General features: G+C 46.5%; 1 protein-coding gene across 1 annotated transcript in view; it reads right to left on the bottom strand.

The window, feature by feature from the left end:
- Positions 1–4,413: 4,413 nt before the first annotated feature.
- LOC135920296 (uncharacterized) overlaps positions 4,414–20,296 on the bottom strand; it is a 197,492-nt gene continuing 181,609 nt past the window's right edge. Inside the window, exons 4-9 of the mRNA XM_065454499.1 lie at positions 7,116–7,349; positions 6,323–6,616; positions 5,819–5,941; positions 5,567–5,715; positions 5,191–5,347; positions 4,414–4,988 (exon numbers count right to left, since the gene is read on the bottom strand). Coding sequence (XP_065310571.1) covers positions 4,504–4,988; positions 5,191–5,347; positions 5,567–5,715; positions 5,819–5,941; positions 6,323–6,616; positions 7,116–7,335 — 1,428 coding nt within the window. The 5' untranslated portion in view covers positions 7,336–7,349 and the 3' untranslated portion in view covers positions 4,414–4,503. The remainder of the gene's footprint in view (positions 4,989–5,190; positions 5,348–5,566; positions 5,716–5,818; positions 5,942–6,322; positions 6,617–7,115; positions 7,350–20,296) is intronic.

The following is a 20,296-nucleotide window of genomic DNA, read 5'->3' as shown; positions in this document are numbered from 1 at the left end:
GAATGTCGCCGTTTGGGCTTCGCCCCTCCATCCCTCGACACGTGTTTCGGAGGTGTGGAAGGGAGACGCGCGCGAGAGTGCACGCGATGCCGCGGCTCGTGCTTTTTTTTTTCCCAAGTACATAGCCAGACTTAATTGTTATAGCTAACTGCGTGGCACGGAAATTATTTTACCACAGAACGCGCACTAAACTTCCCGGTGCCACAGCTGCTCATTGTTATACCAGATATATTGTTAAATCGGGTTTAAAAAATTAAATTATGGGGTTTCACGTGCCAAAATCACTTTCTGATTATTAGGCACGCCATAGTGGAGGACTCCGGAAATTTCGATCACCTGGGGTTCTTTAACGTGCACCTAAAGCTAGGTACACTGGTGTTTTCGCCCCCATCGAAATGCGGCCGCCGTGGCCGGCATTTGATCCCGCGACCTCGTGCTCAGCAGCCCAACACCATAGCCATTGAGCAACCACGGCGGGTTTAAATGCGGTATTGTTATTGGTGACAGTGCTCTTAAAGCATGCGCCACGGATGAGGACAAAAGCTACGCAAACGACAGGACGGGCGCCTGTTCTGTCGTCTATAGCGTTGTTTTAAGGACATTGCCAATCGGAATGAACCAACTCGGCCGAATAAAGCTGTTGGTGCTGCAGATTTCTTCCACACAGTGGGTTCTATCCTCTCGTCAGCGGCTACGATCAGCCCTGCCATCACTTGTATCGACTTGAAAAATCAGCGTCCATCCTGTCGTTTTTTGCACTTTCCGTCCTCCTCCGTATAGCGCTGTTTTAAGAGCACTGTCAAGACGGACCAACGATCACTTGGTTATTTTCATTTGTTCGTTATAACGAGGTCTAACTGTATGACTTCTTGGGAAAGTGTTGGAAATTACCAGCATTTCTGCATCAATTTAGCAAGCTAGGACTCCAAATCCAGTATAGACCGATAACCCCCTGTTAAGAGTGCATGGACGGACGGACGGATGCATGGATGGACGGACGGACGGATGGATGTTATGAGCGTCCTTTTTGGAACGGGGATCGAGCACCAAGCTCTTGCTATTATACTGCCTAATGTCTTACCTAGGTAAAGAACAAAAGAAAAAGAAAACGCACAATGAATTTCCATAACTAAATTTTCTGACCCTCTATTGTGAACTTTCTTTTTGTACGTATCCGATTTTTATCGTTTCCGCTTAGAAGCTCGCTATATTCCCACTCCTTACTTGGCAGTTTGCAAAGTTGTTCCTCGACTCGTGTGTTTTTTTTGTTCAGCGTTCAAATTTGGACTGGCATTTTGCACTCCATCCTTGCTCTCTTTCCCAACTACATATTCCATTTAAAAATGATGCGCTTATGGTCAACCAATCCTCGACAATGACCATTTCCCTCAACTTATCACGAATTTCTTCTGTCACCAGACAGTAATCAATGGTCGATTGCCGGTATCCCACTTCCCACGTGTTCTGCCCTTCACACTTAGGCCCTGCAATCACGATAACGAGGTTATGTTGCTCGCAGCACTGACTTCCCGTTGTTGTTGGTACAGCCATCTAGATCCTGTATGAGGGCATTCATGTCACCTAATAGGATAATTTCGCCATCATTCTCGAAACCCTTAATATGGGTACCTATGCATTCCGTTAACTCTTGATTCTTCTATGTCCAATTATTTCCTGTCCACAAATACATTACGCTCAGACAAGTTTCTTTTTTTCATTCATTGTACCTGACAGCTAAAGATGCCCTTTACATTTTGAATTTACTCTTTTCTATTTGGCTCCCTGATGGATGAGCATTCCGACTCCCCCTCCATTTCTTTCCGACTTAGTTCTGTCACACCCTTCCCAAACATAATTCTCAATCGCTGGCGGCTCTTCCGAGTCTCTAAGGTGCGTTTCTGTAGCCGCATACACCCCTATTTGTTCTCTATTTAACTACTCCTCAATCTCTGTCCACTTTTCCTTTCTTGTGCCGCCCTGCATGTTGATGTAGCCTATTGCACCGGATGGATGGATTAATGGATGTTATGAGCGTCCCCTTTGGAACGGGGTGGTGGGCCGCCCCATCAAGCTCTTGCTACCAAGTGTCCTACCTATGGGGTTAAAAAAACACGATAAACTCCCACAACCAAATTTTCTGAACCCCTATTGTGAACTTTTGTACGTCTCCGTTATCTTTTTGTCATTCCCCTACTTTTCTTCCACCAATCTTGCAATCGCCTATTACTAATCTCTATTGCGGACATGTTTACTTTTCCCCTGTTCTCGCTGAACGCAAGGGCTTCAAGGCCAGTGGTGCCTAAATCGACCGCTGGGCAAATGTCTTCACATTCTAATAAATAATGCTCCATCATGTCCCTATAGCTTTACCGCAGCGAGCACATGCTTCTTCCTTCTTATATCTCACTTTATAAGTGCGTGTTCTAAGGCATCTTGATCTCGCTTCGAAAAGTAACGGGCTTCCCTCTCAGTTATCATAAACTGTTTCTTTCCTGATTTCGTTTTTTTTTTCTCTTAAGTAGTTACTCATGGCAGGTTACTTTTCCATTGCCGCGACCCATGAGATTATTTCAGCCTCTCCGACTTTCCGCTTGACGTTCTTTGTTGCCCACCCTATATGTACAGGCCGCATACTTGCTGGTAAGCTTCCTAGTTCTTTTCCTCCACTGTGAATCAATGTTTTTCCTGTACATGTACATCGGTCTTGCCTGCGCCACGATGGTAAAATCCCTATACCAGCAACGCAATCATAGCTGTCACGAGGACTACCTGCCGCCAATAAATCTTTGTTCATTACATGACAAAGCAGCGCAAAGCACGGAAGCGCGTTTACTGTTGGGCTAGTTGGCACATGGTCATTTAGAACGAAAGCAGTGCACACTAATGGAACAAAAAACAAAAAGAAGAAAGAGGAAGCAGACACCACGTGGTTCATTGAAGACTATTCATTGAAGTTTTGTTCCCAGAACACAAATTACAAGACAAACTGTCTTGATGTCCCGGATTAGAAAATATCCGTGCACTTCAAGTGGCCCTTTCTTTTTCTTTTGTCAGCGCACCATTTCAAAACAAACGACGATAAGCTATGTAGCTGTACATCCCCACGTATAGCGTTGTTTGGTGGCCATACTATGGCTTCCACTTGCGGCTCTTCCTGGACACGATTGATGCTCATGACCGTCTGCTGATTCAGCCAGTCTTGATTCTCTCAAATAACAGTGCCCCGGCCAACACAGCGCCACAAATTCTTGTGCAGCTTAGCTCCAATCGCAGGCATGATTTATTGTGCTGGCTAAGATTGCCCAATATAATAAAGCATGCGCTTTACTACACCGCAGCCTGTACATGAATACTGATTGCTTTCTTTTGCAAAAAAAAAAAAATAATGCAACACGTTTTTCATATAACAGATTACTGATGACGCTAGATAATCCTGCCGAATTCTTTTTTCTTTTTTCGATTTCTTTTTCTAATTCTCGCATGAAAACTAGTTTTTAACGTTCTGTGATTTTCCAATATTTGCAGCCTAAATACAGGATAACGGTATGTAAGAGAGGCTATACCTTGCTGAACACTCCGCGTGTATGCACAGGAATAAATCTTGAAATTGAGAAGCTCGCGATAACAAGGCCCACAAAAAAATTGCCAAGGCCCGTCTTTATAGCGTCTTGTTCAGTTGCCAAATTTGCCATCTATTGTTTGTGTAGTGGGCCTGTACAAACGAATGCCCGAACTAAATTAACTAAACTAAATTAAGTTGTGTCAATTAGGTATAAAAGGTACGAAAACACAAAATTATAGAACTTTTTAGAATCGAAAATTAGGAACATCGTGCAGTTGCGTAAGCCGCCTTTTCGACCTAAGTATCATTTGAGATTTTTTCAGGCTCAGACGAAAGCGTGCGCTAAAGATTAAGCTTGGCGCCGATGTGATAAAAATGTAGCCAGGATCCCCTCCTACCTATCCTCGAGAAGGTTAGCACTGTCATTGTTTCACCGCATCGTGGCAGTCAACTTCATTGGATTATGGGGCTGCGCGTGCCAAAACGCGAATTGGATTATGAGGCACGCCGTAGTGACGGATTCTTTCAACGTTTTCTTTAATGTGTTCAGCACTGCCGTAGCCTATAGGGTCGCCTAGACCCCACGTTTTATACATGCATGCGTTTATTTTTCAGAAACGCAGTTTCTCGCGTTTTCCTGTCACGCTCTGACCCACTCCCGACACGGTAGCAGTGGGAAATGCAAAGGCTTTAAAATAGGCCTTATATGCATAAGCTTGTGTCGACGGCGGCTGCTATTGCCATAAAACCGACAACGTATACGACGGCATAGCGAGAACACTTTAGCGACTGCGTATGGTCGCTGCATTCACGCGTACATCCGTTCGCTGCATTGATCCATGCTAAAGGAGCGCCGTGAATATACAATACTTTATTGCAGTATTTACAGTATTTACAGAACTGTACAGTTGACTAGAACGGGGAGGTAGACACGTGGACACTCAGCAACCGTGAGGTAGCTGAGCGTAGCGCAGACTGAAGCCGCCAGCGCGGCACACCAGGGCGTCGGCGAACTGCCTTCCCACCACCAGAGTCTGGTTTGTCGGAGGGAAGCGCAGTCCTCCGGGTTGCTGGGATCCGATAGGAGGGAAGCCCAGTCCTCCGGGTTGCTGGGATCCGATAGGAGTCTCAGGAACAGTCGCGGTAGGTGGGTTGGGACGAGGGGGTCCAACCGGAAGTGGCGGCAGTGTCGCGGTAGGTGGGTTGGGACGAGGGGGTCCAACCGGAAGTGGCGGCAGTGTGGGCTGGCGTGGTGGCAGAGTGGGCTGGCGTGGGGGCAGAGTGGGCTGGCGTGGGGGAAAATCGGGGCGCTCTGGAGTGTTGGGGCGCGATGTAGGTGCACTCGGGCGGCGTCCCGGGCAAGGGCAGTCCGTGTAGCCAATACGAGGCCCAGTCACGAACGATACACGGAAGGGTGCGAGGTTGGCTGCGGAAAGCGCATGCAACGTTAGTACGACCAGGGAAACCACAGAAAGTAAGAAATAGTGCGCGAAAGAGCAACTTGCACCAGCTAGGAGGCGCACAAAGCTTGCGATGCATGGACGTGCTCTCCAGAGAGCGTGTCCATGTGCACACTTCTTGCTCCTAGCAAGCTTGCATGAAATAACGCAACATGTAGGTGAACTTACAAGCAACAGGTGTAAAAGTGGTGCCGCAGATGCGGTCACCCAGGTTGCCCTCGGTGACAGTGCCAGTCGAGCCGGTAGGAATGAGTACGTAAGCGTCGCGGCAACGCTGGTTTATCAGGGGGCTGAGGCGGAAGCCGTTGGCACCATTCTCCTGGAACTGCAAAAGGAATTGCACGAAACATATGACCCGCACCTTCCATACAACACTCGCGGAATGAGAAACGTCTTGTATGTAGATAGCTTATTTTGGCGCTACTTCCCATCGCAATGCACTCGCACGATGACGTAAGTGTGGTTGTTATTGCGTACAATACATATCGGCGCACTGCACCTTAAGAATGCAACCGAACTGATGCGTAGACAAATTATAACTTACCAGGATGGAGCAAAAGCCGAGCTGACGTCGGATGCAAATGGAGTAATGCATATTGGCAAAATAATGGAAACCGGTTGGGTTGCGGGCGAAGTTGAAGCTGGTGATGATATCTGCAGCTTTGGTGTGGTACTGCAGACAGCCCTCAGGAGCTGCAATAACGCAGGCGCAGTATTACCATACCGCTAGCATTCATTGTGTGCTCTAACCACGACAAATAGTCTGAATGGAAGCACACATTACAGGAGGACTCACCCATATTGGGACTCCAGCAGGCCACCTGCGTGATGCGAATGCTCCACCGGCGCTCCATTTCTGTGCGGGCACTCAGGCGAACAGAAAGGACGGCCTGCTTGGTCTGGCTCACGTCAACGTACACTGGTGAGAAAGGAAGAAAAAAAATGCGCGCATTATTTGGGAGGCCGTATAAAAGCTTGACAGAACATTGTCGCATACTATAATTAAGCACAATATTCAACGTTCGTCTTGCATCTCAATTACGAAAAGTTTAATGCGTGCACTCCGGACGAGCCGAGTTGAGCGGTACGTTGCCCAGGGGCGGCTTGCACGAACTGTTAACGTTAACCCTGTGTGCACTTGTAGTTAAAATGCTTACATGCAGACATACCTATGATGATACATACGTAAGCTGTGCTGAACAGTGTCACCACAGTGATCGGGGTGGCATAACCCTTAGCCCTCGCTCTGACCCCAACATAGCATGCTGGCTATGAAGCGGAGAAATGCAGATGTTCGTACTGTGCTGGCCGCTGTTGTAACCGCAGAGGACGGGGTAGTTGGCGGACTCGAGGCCTGCAGACACGCTGAACGCGTCGTCCAGGCAGTGGCCCGCCCGGGGTCCGCAAGTCTCCGGCGGCGAGAGCGAAAACTCGGAGAAGTCCAGCCGCAGCTGGCAGACCTCCTCTCGGGCGTGCACCGTGACCTGGCACTGGCCGAACACGGCTGGCTGGTGCGGGTACTCGGGGCTGCGGAACACCACCTCGTCGTCGGTCACCACGCTGCCGCACCTGACCGACGTCTCCTGTTCGGGACCTGCATTTTCAACGAGGGGTAAGTGTGCGTGAAAAAGTGGGTGCACTGCTTTAGAAAACTGCAAAGCTAATAATAGCAATGTTAAGGTTTGAGCCCGGACAACGACAGGAAACGAAACCCGAATAGCGCTGTAGCTATTTGCAGCCACAGTAGCCCCCCCCCCCCCCCCCCCCAAAAAAAAAAAGCAGCTTGCAAATATGGCGTGGTGGCGGTCTAGCTGGTCTGGAGTTTCCTCCGCATTTCTTTTGGAATGCCGTTGTGTACACAAATACATGTGAATGCGATACGTACAGGAGAACATTCATTTGGGCTACATGGTGCATACTTGAATTAGGAAGGAGCAGCGCCAACTAAGACGAACACAAGAGGGGAGAACCACACAGGACAAGCGCGATACGTACAATATTATTTTCTCATTTTCATTCTACGCAAAATGTTGTCTCACTCAGTACTAAACCATTCACAAGATATGAACCGCAACTGAAACGTTCCCACTTACGGTGGCAGCAGATCAGTTTCCCGTCGGAGCACCGTCCCAGCGAGACGCCTCCCTCCCTGAGACACTGCTTGGCGAGCACGCAGACGCCTTCCTGGCCAGAGTCGGCGACACACTGCGACGGCGTGGCGGTCACGCGGTCCGTCTGAACCAGGAAGCCGGGCAGGCCCATGCTCTGGCCCAGCGATGCCGCGTTGCTGGGAAGGCCCAGACTCTGGGCCATTGACGACACGCCAACTGAAAGAGGCAGGAGCACACGTTGAGATGAATTTGTCACACGACAAAAAAATACCGATCGATTGTTTGCTGTCCACAGTTCTACCTGAGCGAGCGATGACAATCAGACCCAGAGGGCAAACGCTGGCGAGGTCGTAAGGCTAGATTTACGTTCAGCTATACGAATTTGAAAACGTTTTGCTATATCAGGCGATGCCCTGCCTCAAACAAAGAATGGTCACTCAGGGCCGGAACTAAGACGGTCCGATTAGAAGAGTTGTACAGAGCGAAACCCACTCAGGTGAATCGCATAAACCTCACGAGCGATCCGATGGCAGTCGGATATGCACAAAATTTACCTTAAGCTAGACCGTTGCTACATGAAAGGCTGCCCTATACTTAATACCTCGGATTCACTAAAGTACAAGTGGCACCACGTTGGCCCTGGTACAAAGACATCAAATTCGCGCGTTGCCACGCACATCAAGAAAGCAAGCAATTGCACTCACATCCGCTCTTATCGTTGGTGCGCTCAAGATCGTAGTCGGCCAATGTCGCCGTGAAGCACAGGAAGACGACCAAAATCCGCATCGTCATTCTTGCGAGTGATGGTCCTTCTCCCGAAGTCGTCTCCACTGCTTCTCCATCCATGGCTGAGTGAGGAGCGAGTGCTGGCTACTCCAGGACCATCGCTTTAAATAAATATGCAGCTCCGGTGATGTCACTAGTTGCGTACACCGGGCCAGCCAATGGGAGGCGTAGAAACCCTCTCTGCTCCTCAGGCTCCGCCTCCCGTGGTGAAGGCGTGCCATGCACCCCCTTTCCCCTCAGGCTTTTTTTTTTCTTGCCTCTACGTCCTCTTTCGCCTTTCCACTCCTGCCAACGTGACTGTGCTGCCATCTGCCAGATTCTCTTCTCGTACTCCTCCTCACTCGATTCTCTTTCCCCTATGCGACCCTCTCTCTGGCTTTCTCCTTCGGCCTCTCACAGGGGAAAGATAGGCGCCATGATTAGGCCTAGGGCGTGAGAAGGGCGCACACGTGGTCGCCACGTGTATAAGAAAAAAGAGAAAATAGAGAAAAGTCCACATATGTGAAACTTTCGAATTAATGAATCAAAATTAGATTCCCTTCTCTAATCTAACAGACGCTATTCACATATCCGAACATTTTCCAATAAATTTCACATCGCCGACTGTGCGTGCTCAAACAAAACTGAAGTGAGAATGCAACAACTTTCATCCCCATCATCGTGAAAGCATGAGAAGTTATATAGAACATGGCGTGATTTTTGAGCGCGAAGCAATGAAATGCGGAAATTCAGCGCTAAAAAGAACACAATGAACAGCGGTTGAACAAGGGATGTCTCTCAACAATGGTTGAAGAAGGGATGTTTGATGTGATAAACAGTCGTTCATCACATCAACTCCTGTGAACCTCTTGGATACCAGACGTTTTTCGGCTAAATCGCAATTATTCTCACTCAAATTTATTGCAGACATGGTGTTCCGGCAGTGGGGATTATTTGGTCATGTTTATGGATGGACTGCATAGATAAAATATACATGCGTTCCGTTGCAACGTAATTTGGTAATGCTGCTACGGCTATCGTTCCGACTAAAGGAAAATCTTGCCTTTATTGCTCTGAGACTCGCAGACAAGGCACATATTTTATTTCGTCTTGACCCCGCACGCATGTGCTAGCTGGTCCACAACGCCTGCTTTTGTAAACTTTATTCTAATAATTCTTAAGTTATACAGTCAACATTGCAGTAATAAACGCTTCCTTCGTTCATTGTGATAAGCCACGACCACGTATACGTTACGAAGTGCCTTCAGAAAACGAATAAAGTGCTTAATTGTTCGCATCCATAGACATACAAACGCTCCCAAGGAAATAACGAAGACAAGTCCTCTGGTCGAAACGTTGGCTAAACGGAAGCCTCAGGCTTCCGCTGCTCGCGTCGCTGTTTAATTTCAGACACTTACTAATGCTTCGAATACTGGTTGTGAAGATTGTTTATATTTACTTGCTTCCAGCACTATAGACATAAGGTGTATGCAGGGCAAGTACTCTTTGAAAGACGCCACGTTACAATGTTAGTACCCGCGATGCATGGGAAAGATTGCTAGTATTATTAATGCTACACGTGCATGTTGAGTGCCATTAAGCTTTAGAAATAGGCATACGTTCGATCTATGCAACGAATTTTTGAATGACAACATTAGTAAACGCGCAAACCTGTGTCGCTTGAAAGCATAAAAAGTACATTTTAGATCGTCTGCTTTCTCGAAAGCATCTTTATTTTGTCTAGAGGAATACTTGTAACCTACTGTCGTTGAAGCAGAGTGGTCCTTGTACATTAGTAACATCCGATGAGAAATTAAGACAAGCTTGATTATTTCTAGCTGATGAGAAAGTGCTGATTTCAATCAATCATCATGAAGGGCGAGGCCTTAGTCCACTGCAGGACGATGACCTCGCCCAGCGATCTCTAACTACCGCTTTCCTGTGCCAGCTGATTCCAACTCGCACCTGCAAATTTCCTAATTTCACCATGCCACCCTTCCTTCCCTTGGCACCCATTCTGTAAATCTAATGGTCCACCGGTTATCTACCCTGCGCATTAAATGGCCTGCCCAGCTCCATTTTTTTTTCTCTTAATGCTATCCTCGTTGGTTCTCCGATCCACACCACCAAATTCCTGTATCTTAACGTTACGCCTAACATTTTTCGTTCCATCGCTTTTGGCGTGGTCCTGAACTTGTTCTCGAGCTTCTTTGTTAACCTCCAAGTTTCATCCCCATATGTCAGCATCGGTAGAATGAAATGAGTGTACACTTTTCTCTTTTCAGCCATAGCTTCCAGTCCTAATTTGCTAATACTTGCTTATGCACTCCAATCCATTTTTATTCTGCTGTAAGTTTGATTCTCATCGTCAGGGTACCCTGTGAGTAATTGACATAGATAAACGTGCTCCTGTACAGACTATAGAGACCGATTGGCGATCCCGAATTTTAGTTCCCTTACCAGGCTCTTGAAAATCTTTGTCTTCTGCATATTAATTAATCGTCGATGCCCCTCTTATACTTTCTCGGTTAAGGCCCTCAATTATTTGTTGTAATTCGGCCCCAGTGTTGCTGAATAAGACAATGTAAATTGCAAACCGACGTTTGCTGAGACATTCGTCGTCGATCCTCACTCCTAAGCCTTTCCAGTTTAATTCCTTGAATACTTCTTCCAAGCATGCAGTGAATATCATTGCAGAAATTGTGACTCGTTGTCTGACCCTTTTCTTGATAAGCAATTTTCTACTTTTCTTGCGGCGAAACAAAGTAGCTTTGTAATCCTTGTAGATATTTCCTAAGTTATTCACGTATGCTTCCTGCACACTTTGATTACGGGATGTTTTCATGACTGCTAGTATCTCTACTGAACCAAACATCTTTTCATGATCTATGAAAGCCAGATATAGAAGGATTTCGACCAATAGAAGTACACGAATCTTTGAGACCTCTAAACCTGTTGTAAATCACCAACATCGGCAATAAGTGTGTTTCCGACGATCTTTAATGCAATTAAATTATCACTGTGATCATTTTCGGGACTTATGAAAGCCCTATATAGAATGATTTCAACCAATAGAAGTACGCAAATGTTTGAAGCATCTAAACATGCTGTAAAAGACCAACATCTGCAATGTGTATGTGTCCGCCGCTTTTTAGTGCAATTAAATTATCACTGTGATCACAGTAGCTCGGGATAAACGAGTTTTCGTTAAGTCTGAAAAAGAAACGCTAATAAAACAAATAACATGCTTATTCTTTCCGCTCGTTTAATGGCAGAGTACAGGGCAGAGTATCTATATTATAAGTCCGACATGATGAATCTTTAGCAGAAATTGAGAGGTGCCATTTCTAGTAGCCAACAGATAACGAAATTGGGCAAACAAGAAAAAAAGTATTTATAACTTTGTGAACAATTGCTGGTGTATATTAAACTCACGATGAATTTTATATTACCTATACAGAAATTTGAAAATTTAGATGTAAGGAAGTAAACATTTCGCCGAAACCATAGCTCTGCATGCTACTTGCCACAAAAAAGAAAAAATAATAGAAAAATGATCGATTTTTTTTTCGGGGAACGGTGGCTTGCACTAGTAGGCCACCAATGCTATGACGAGTACAAATATACATACATATATATATATATATATATATATATATTGCAGTCGAAAAAAATTTCTATTTGTTGTGCTGTTGCTGCTGTGTGTCTGGCGATGTGTTTGGGACCTGACGTCAGTCAAACGCTTGCACTTCCGCCATGCAACGTAACCGCTCTCCTTGACCTTTGCCGGTGTCAAGCTTGACACGTGGCATCAGCGTGGCTTTTGGCACTGCGTTCAGATATTTTAGCGGAAATTATGAAAATTGTTTGTGGAGGTATTTCGAGGAGTCCGTGGACTACCTCGATCGACGGCAGTCGGCCGAGCACAGATACATGGACATGGCAATTAGCTGCGGCGACCGCATTCCAATTGATAACAATCACAATATCTCGATTACAGAGCCTTCGTGCACTTAAAGAACGCAAGATGTTCCTAATTAATTTGAAGCCCCGGACACCTTAGTCCGCCACTCACCGTGGTAGGCTTAACGGCTATATGACGTAGTGCTGCTAAGCAAAGGGCGAAGGATCAAATACAGGCACAAGTCCCACTAAAAGCCTTGCAATTTAATTTTAAATTTAACTACAGCGCTTGTTGCATATTACAGCCTGCATCGCCGCGTGTTTATCATTCAGCAACGTGACTTGGTCGGCATATGTCTTCGTGAGACCGATGTTGTGGATGTGCGGCCGCCGTCACTAGGTCGTGCGATGTCAGAATGTTTTTTTTTTTACTTCGCCTAGTCGATGACTCACATATGTCACGGTGCACAGGCTTACAAGCAAGATAGGCAATGTAAGCCAGCGCTGCGTTGGCTGGCCGTTTTCCCATCAACTTGGTGATATAAAAAAACACAACTGCGAGTAGCGTGCTCAAGCAACAGGTGATTGGTGGCAAAACTATACAGATCCAACGCAGTGTGGGAATCTATGTAAACTAAGCTTTTTGTTTTGTTTGCTTTGATGGACGATAATTAGCGGCGATATTGACGGCGATTGTTTAATTTCTTCAACGTTCAGTCCAACACGAGAATGGTGACTTGATGTTAAACGTTACCTTGTGTGCACCACTGCTGTTTTTCTGCTAGCGCACAGAACACACGGCGAGAGGTGTTTGCTTGAGGCATTGTTGTGCGCCATATTTAATATCCTCTGAGAGGGTTAAAAATTAAATTATGGGGTTTTACCTGCCAAAACCACTTTCTGATTATGAGGCACGCTCTTGTGGAGGACTCCGGAAATTTGGACCACCTGGGGTTCTTTAAACGTGCACCTAAATCTAAGTACACGGGTGTTCTCGCATTTCGCCCCCATGGAAATGCGGCCGCCGTGGCCGGGATTCGATCCCGCGACCTCGTCCTCAGCAGCCCAACACCATAGCCACTGAGCAACCACGGCGGGTTCTGACAGGGTCGAGCATTGTCACTGCCTCACATGGCACATTGCATCGTGGCAGAAGTATTAAAGATTAATTGAATTATGGGGCAGCGCTTGCCAAAACCACAATCGAATTATGAGGCACGCCGTAGTGGTGGACTCCGGGTTAATTATGATACCATGGTGTTCTCTCCTAAATCTAAATGTGCATGAGCGTTTTTTATTTCTCCTCCGTCGAAATGCGGCTCCCGCGGTCGGGCTCACATCCATGACCTCGAGGAATGGCATAGCCGCAAAGCTACCACGAGGCTACAGAAGTGTCGATTTGACATACGACCGCTTCCTTAGTGTTGCCCAGACCCTGCGATTCGCTTTAATTAACGCGATTCTGCTTCTGCACGCCCTGCATCAGTTGTCCGCTTGACACATTAGCATGGGGCTTATTTTTCAGAAATAGCAGGAACGTGTTGCACCGAACCTTGGACATCAGCTTATCGAGTTTCTTCTTATTGTTCGTGGTTTGGGAGCGGGCAAGTACGCTTAATTCTGCAGCCCATGTGGGAGCACGGCGCAGCTGTGGTGTCTAGTAGTAGGGTTTCCTTGGCTTCTCATCTCGCCTTTTCTTTATCCCCCCCTTCTCCCTTGTATGGGAACTACGAGCGAAGAGTGGCAAGGCTGTTATTCCCTCTCCGCCATCTGCACCCCTCTGCACCTGCTCGTTCGTAGAAAGTCAAGCGTTGCAATGCTTTTGAGTGGGTCACGGATAATTACAGCTGTCAAGAGACCAATGTGGGGACGCCCAGGGAGCTCCAGAGGGTATTGTGCACACTGGACGCGGTGCAATGGTCAAACGAGATTCTCGTGTCTCCTTTCCTCCGCCACGCTACTTCCACGTGTCCGCCGCGCACGTCTGTCGCGCTGACAACCCGCCACGGTCGATTAGTGGCCATGGCTGCAAAAAGCACGAGATCGCGGAATCGTATCACCGGCCACGGCGGCCGCATTCCGATGGGGCGAAATGCGAAAACATCCGTGCTAAAGCACCCCAGGTGGTTCAAATTTCCGGAGTACCCCACTGCGGCATGCCTCATAAGATCGTGGTCTCGGTGCGTAAAACCCCATAATTTTTTTTTTCGCCGCGCTGAGCGACATTTTGCCGCATAATTTTCGACAGGGACAGTAACTACCACCCACAGGCACTTAAAAAAATTATTGCTAAGTCTTTAGATACAACATTAATGAAGAAAAGTATTCATCATCTCGAGTAGTAGACAGAGCGTGAGGCACAAGAAGAATAAAAGAAGTTCACAAGCGTAGCTTGGGCTTGTTGATACATCACCTCGGAATACTAGCGCAAACTTGAGACAGTGACAGGACATACTTGGCGCCTTGCGCTAAATGTAACCTGCCACTTCTTTTATGTCGGCAACGCACTAGGCTTGTGATGCGTCACCAACCAGCCTAAATTGTCATCTTATTGACCGTCATCATCTCTTTATCCTTTGAAAACGAAATGGAAATGTCACGATCTGCGCACACTAATCACTCTAGCTGTTTTGAAGAACACGTGCTCGGTTAGGGCGCTGAGATATTGTACTTGACAGGAGGTCGTCAATTTCCGGACTAGAACGCCCAAGATTGCGTGCATCTGCGCGCTATAATCGCTGAAGCTGTTTTCAAGAACACGTGCCGGGTTCGGGCGCCGGGATGTCGTGCTGGACAGGATGTCTTCAATTTCCGGAGTAGAACGCTCAATATCGTGTGCAAGAAAGAGATTTCTTTCTTGCAAAATAATAGAAAAATGATCGATTTTTGTGGGGGGGGAATGGTGGCTTGCACTAGTAGGTCACCAATGCTGTGACGAGTACAAGGAAGGACACGTAATTCAGTTTATTATATTCCATATTGATGTAAAACTCACAAAACGGTGACTTTGCTGCTAACTGGCTCAAAACAATAGTATATTTCAACTTGTGTACGTGGCCTCTATCACATTGCAGTTGATCTAAATAGTCACCCGATGGTAGTGTGGTGCTTTAGCGTATAAGATGGTCCCGCAATAAATTCTTTCTTCCTTTTGTTTTTTGTCCGTCTTGCGATAATTTAATCTTTAAGGGCGTCCGCTCCTGGACTAATTATACCACTTGTTCCACGACCACACTTTTCTTGCAATTTTTTTTTCTCGTCCCTATACTTTGACTTGAAAGCTTAAAATGGACTCTGGCAGTGGCCGCATTCGTTAGCCCCGAATATCGCCGCAGCGTCGAGATCGTCATTCAGAATGGCAGAAGCTCACGTGCATAAACGCACACGTACTGCCTTCAACGCGTGGATACACGTATACAACGAAATCAAGGCATTCAATCTCGCATTAAACTTGAAGCGGAACTCTTACTGCGGCTTAGCTGAGAGTTGGGTGAGTGCGGCAGATGAAGAGTACAGAAATTGCACCAGCCTGTTCTGCTTTAGTGTTAAGGTCTATCAAGGTGTAGTGACTGCTCTAGTAACCCGCCGTGTGACTGACAGCCCCCTGTTTCTGATACATAGAACGCTGCTTATAAGTGAGTCATGTCAGTAATAGTAATACATCTTTATTTTTGCTTCCTTCCCTTCTTTACGTCCCATAGTAAGGAGTCCGTACAGCTTTCTAGTAAATGACGACTATGCGTCACTCGTTCTTGTGCGCGAGAGAAGGAACTAAATTTCTCACTGCCAAATGTGCGAAGACAAAAATCGAGGAAATTATGTTTGTGGTACGAGAAACTACAAAAAGTTATATGTGAACATAAAAAGAACTCTTGGCCACTAGTCTCGTCTCCTGACCGATATTACCTAATACCACTTACATTCACGCCATGCGCTGCGCGTTTAATGAAGTGTTAATAGTTTGTAACGAATGTGCATTTAACAAGCTTCTGCGGAGGAACACGTGATCACGAAAAATATGTTTTTTAACGTTTTGTATATGCAGCAGATTGAAAATTATGACGCGAAAAATGCGGTAAACACTTTGGAAAGATTATATGCTAAAATACCTATTCTTCGTGAGCACGTGCATCGAACACGTGTTTTTGAGCACGCGCGCAATGTGCCCACGCATGACGACGATCAGGTTCAGGTGACGGGAAGACGCGCTTCTTGGAAGGAGAGAAAGGCGCGCCCCGTCCAAGCAAGCGCTTGGATGGGGCACGCCTAGACACGCACCAACACTTTCGCAAGGAGCAGCAACATCTCCTCAGGAAACATTAACTTTGAAGGAATGTCAGCAATACAACAATATCCTTTCATTTATCCTTCAAAGATGACATCAGAATTGATGATGCAGATAACTGCGCCTATTGTTCGGCTCGACATGAAACTGAAAAAAAAAATTATGCAGATCCCACGCACTGCGGGAGTCGATGTAAGCGAACCTTTTCGTGCTGGATCCTTTGATGGACGATAGTTGGCGGCGAATGTTTAATTTGTTCAACGCTTAGTTTAACACTAGAGCGGTGAGTAGATGTTAAACATTTCCTTGTATGCAACACTGCTATTTGTCTGCTTAGTACACGGAACACACAGGGAGAGGTTCTTGCTTGAGGCGTTGTAATCCGCCATATTTTATAACCTCTGAGAGGGTTGAGCGTTGTCATTATCCTCACATGGCACATGACATTGTGGCATAATTATTAAACTTGAATTGGATTGTGGGGCTGTACGTGCCAAAACCACTCGGATTATGAGGCACGCCGTAGTGGCGGACTTTGGATTAATTTTGACACCGTGGTGTTTTTTAACGTGTCTCAAATCTAAGTGCACGTGCGTTTTCTATTTTGACACCGTGGTGTTCTTTAACGTGTCTCAAATCTAGGTGCACGTGCGTTATCTATTTCGCCCCCGTCGAAATGCAGCTGCCCTGATTGGGATCAAATCCACGAACTCGAGGAATGCCGTTCCTCGAATGCCGAGAAATGCCACGAACTCGAGGACTGCACGCCCTGCGTAGTTTGTCGGCTTGACATATTTGCATGGGGTTTATTTTTCAGAAATAGCGGCAACGTACTATGCGGTTCCTTGAATTCAAGCGTATCCATTAGGGTTCCCTTCCCTTCTCAAGTCACCCCTCCCCACCTTTGTATGCGAACTGCCTTTTCACCTCCCTCTACAATTCTATCTACGTCTGCTCTGGACTGGCAGGTTAGTAGAAAGGGAAGCACTGCAGTTTCTGCAGTGCTTCTGAGAGGCGTCACGGATAATTACAGCTGTCAAGAGGCTAATTGGAGACGCTCTGGGAGCTCCAGTGGGCATTCTGCACGTTCGACGAGGTGGGGTGACAAAAGTTTCGCGTGGCCTTCCCTCTTTGACTCACTCCTTTCACGTATACACACGCTCTGAACGACCCCCCGCGCAAATATTTCTGTAAAAGTAAAGTTTCACCCCCACCGACGCGGTGTGCCGGACAGCAGCTGCAGAGGGAAAGTCGAAGGAAGAGGCAAAGATAGCTTCGTTTAAGGAGGAAAGAAAAGGCAGGAAAGTTTTCCTTTCCTCCTTTCCTTCGAAAGGGGGAAAGGAAAGGAGGAAATGAGATTGAATGCAAATCTCCGTTGGTAAAGAACCCAGCAGACAGTGTATGGTCGCTTCTAAATGCACCCAGAGGATCGACTCCCCTCATTCTCTTATCCATCCATTAATCTTGTATAGCTCAATCTCCGGAGGCATGCTTGGGCCACTATCTCCATTTCCAAGAACAAGTCAAAGCTGGGTGCTGCTGTGTTCAGGAATTTGCTTCGTCTTCCACGAACTTTATCCTTTATCACTCTGAACCCCCCTCCCCTCGGCCCCACGGCGCCACTGTGCGAGGTTTCCGAGCAGCTGAATTCTATTGAATGGAAAGACATTCCATCTGGGTAGCAGATGGGAGGGGGGGGGGGGGGGTCATGAACTTCTTCGAATGCCTTTGCGTTCACCTATCCTTATTTGGGGGACCGCGAAAGTAGTGAGCGCACAGCCGTGCAAGGCAGCCGACAAGTTTCCGACAAGTTCCAAAATCTTGTCGACGGACTTCTTGCAGCCCGTGCGTGAAATCCGCGTCCGGGATTTGTCCGGGTACGGACCGCTGTTCCAAATCGAGCTGACGAAAAATGAAGGGATGATATGCTTTAGCTGGGCGTAGATGACGCCTAACCTGACATGAAACGCGTGCGGGAATATTATCGTACATGGAAAATTAATAAGTACAATGGGCCTTTCCAGATTCCTGTAAGTTAGCTACTCCGCACAACTCACATCCACATACTACATTCGTCGTTGAAGCGCCGAGCTTAGTCACAGTCGCTTTATTTCAATATCCAGCATAAAAAGTAAGGATGCCAAAAGCCATAGATGGATTGACGGAGGCCTACATTGAACGCAGAGGTAGAAGTATGCAGAAAGCAATAGCTTGTGTTATAATCTATTCAATAAATAAAGATACAGTAGCGAATATTACGAGCTGAAATTTAAGGTACCATAAAGATATGTTACTAAAAAGGACAACAAAGCACTCATCAACAATATGCTGAAGCTAACCAACCACGTGATGAAATGTTCTTTTAAGGAATCACAAAGTGCTTGGTATCCGTAGTAACATATGTTTCATCGTTGGTCATGATTATAGTTTGTCCTTGAAACTGAAATTAGCCAGCTACCTTTGGAGCGCTCGGTATAAAACCGCATCGTTGAAGTATATACCTCGTGTACGGATTCTACAGATATGTACCGCCGAATTAAATAAAGAACGAAAAGCTTGCCTCTCATGCCGTCTAGTGATAACGTAAATCTAAACAGAAGAATTTAAATTCTGGGGTTTTACTTGCCAATGTGATATAAGCGCCAGCACTTAGTACACCCATTAAATTATCTTATGTCCCTACGGATCTGCTGCGGATGATGTTGTTCAATGTGTAAATGGATTCAATGGCGTTGACTAATATTATGAGTCAACGCACTATTTGACGAGCTTGCAAAGGGATTCAAAAATGATCGTGACGAAGAAAATTACCGATTGCACCACGGGGTAGCGCCAGAAAGAACGGGACCTACCCACGTGACTTGCCACGTGGCATCCGTGATTTGCCACGTGGCATGCGTGGCTGGCTATGTGGCTGCCACATGCAACGAAAGCCGCATGATAATAGGCTCACACAAATCAACTTTGACGCAGTTGCTCTGTCACAGGGATCGCATCCTGATTAGTCACCACCATTAGGCCTGCAGAGTCACACACGTGCATAACAAAACATGCACTGTTTGAAAAACACACACCAAATATAACGTCTGAGTTTTACGTGCCAAAACCATGATTATGAGGCATGCCGTAGTGGGGGGCTCCGAATTAATTTTGACCACCTGATATTTTTTAACGTGCACCCAATGCAAGTATTTGCACCCTATGCTCCCAATGCATGGGCGTTTTTTGCATTTAGCCCCTATCGAAATGTGGCCGCCGGGGCTGGGATTTCATCCCGCAACTTCAGGCTGACGTGCAGCTTCACCGGGCCGTTTGCGAGCGCCAGCCTACATGAAAATAAAAATGTGCTTGTGTAGGTCGGAGTTCAATGCTGCCCTGTAATTGTGTGCGTAAAGTATTAGCTCATAAACGAGGGGGATCAAATTGCTTGGAAATGGAATGGCTGCGTTTGTTATTTATGGCACCGTCCCTTTTCTAGACTGTAACATGTGACAAGGTTGACAGCCGGGTACAGCTTTTAGGCGCTCACGTGAAGAAAATCACGTGATATAATGAACACATTTCTTGCAGCGGCTCTTTTTCAAATCCCTGTGAGTTCGCTGTAAGCTGCAGCCACATCCTGGAGATTTGCTGCCCAATGCTCATGTTGGAATCCATGTGAAGCGGAGCTTTACTAAGCGGCTTGCACTTACTTTCATCCCATGCAACGCATAATCTCAGGCAATGTTCCCGCTTATCGACCACAAAGGTCAGAACTTGACCCTTATGCAATTTTTATTTCTGTGCACCGCACCATCACAAACTATGCTAAAACGCAAACACCAAATCGGTCAGACGCACGTCCCGTATGACGTAGTGATGTCACGACAATGAAGACAACCCATGATATCCGTCAAGAGAAGAATTATAGGGAAGTACAACACGTATCCAGCAACATTTATGAATTGTGTAACAGTAGCACATGCCCGTTCTGGAGGTCTGGCCACGAATGGCGATCAGCCGACACTATATATGTTTAGGTTTTATGTAAGAATTTTGTGTATTACGGAAAGCACAAGTACGTTTATTGGCACTACTCTGTCGGTAAGTCATCCAAGGGTTATATAAGCCCGTTTTATGGTATTTGTGTTTGGCCCAGATATAACCTTTATCTTACGATATATCTTAATCCCGTGAATGAAGTCGTAGTAATGACTATTTCCATAGAGCT

The sequence above is a fragment of the Dermacentor albipictus genome, chromosome 10 (assembly GCF_038994185.2).
Source record: "Dermacentor albipictus isolate Rhodes 1998 colony chromosome 10, USDA_Dalb.pri_finalv2, whole genome shotgun sequence".
NCBI lineage: Eukaryota > Metazoa > Arthropoda > Arachnida > Ixodida > Ixodidae > Dermacentor > Dermacentor albipictus.
Note: the sequence above shows the minus strand (reverse complement) of the source record. Positions and strands in the feature narration are given on the sequence as shown.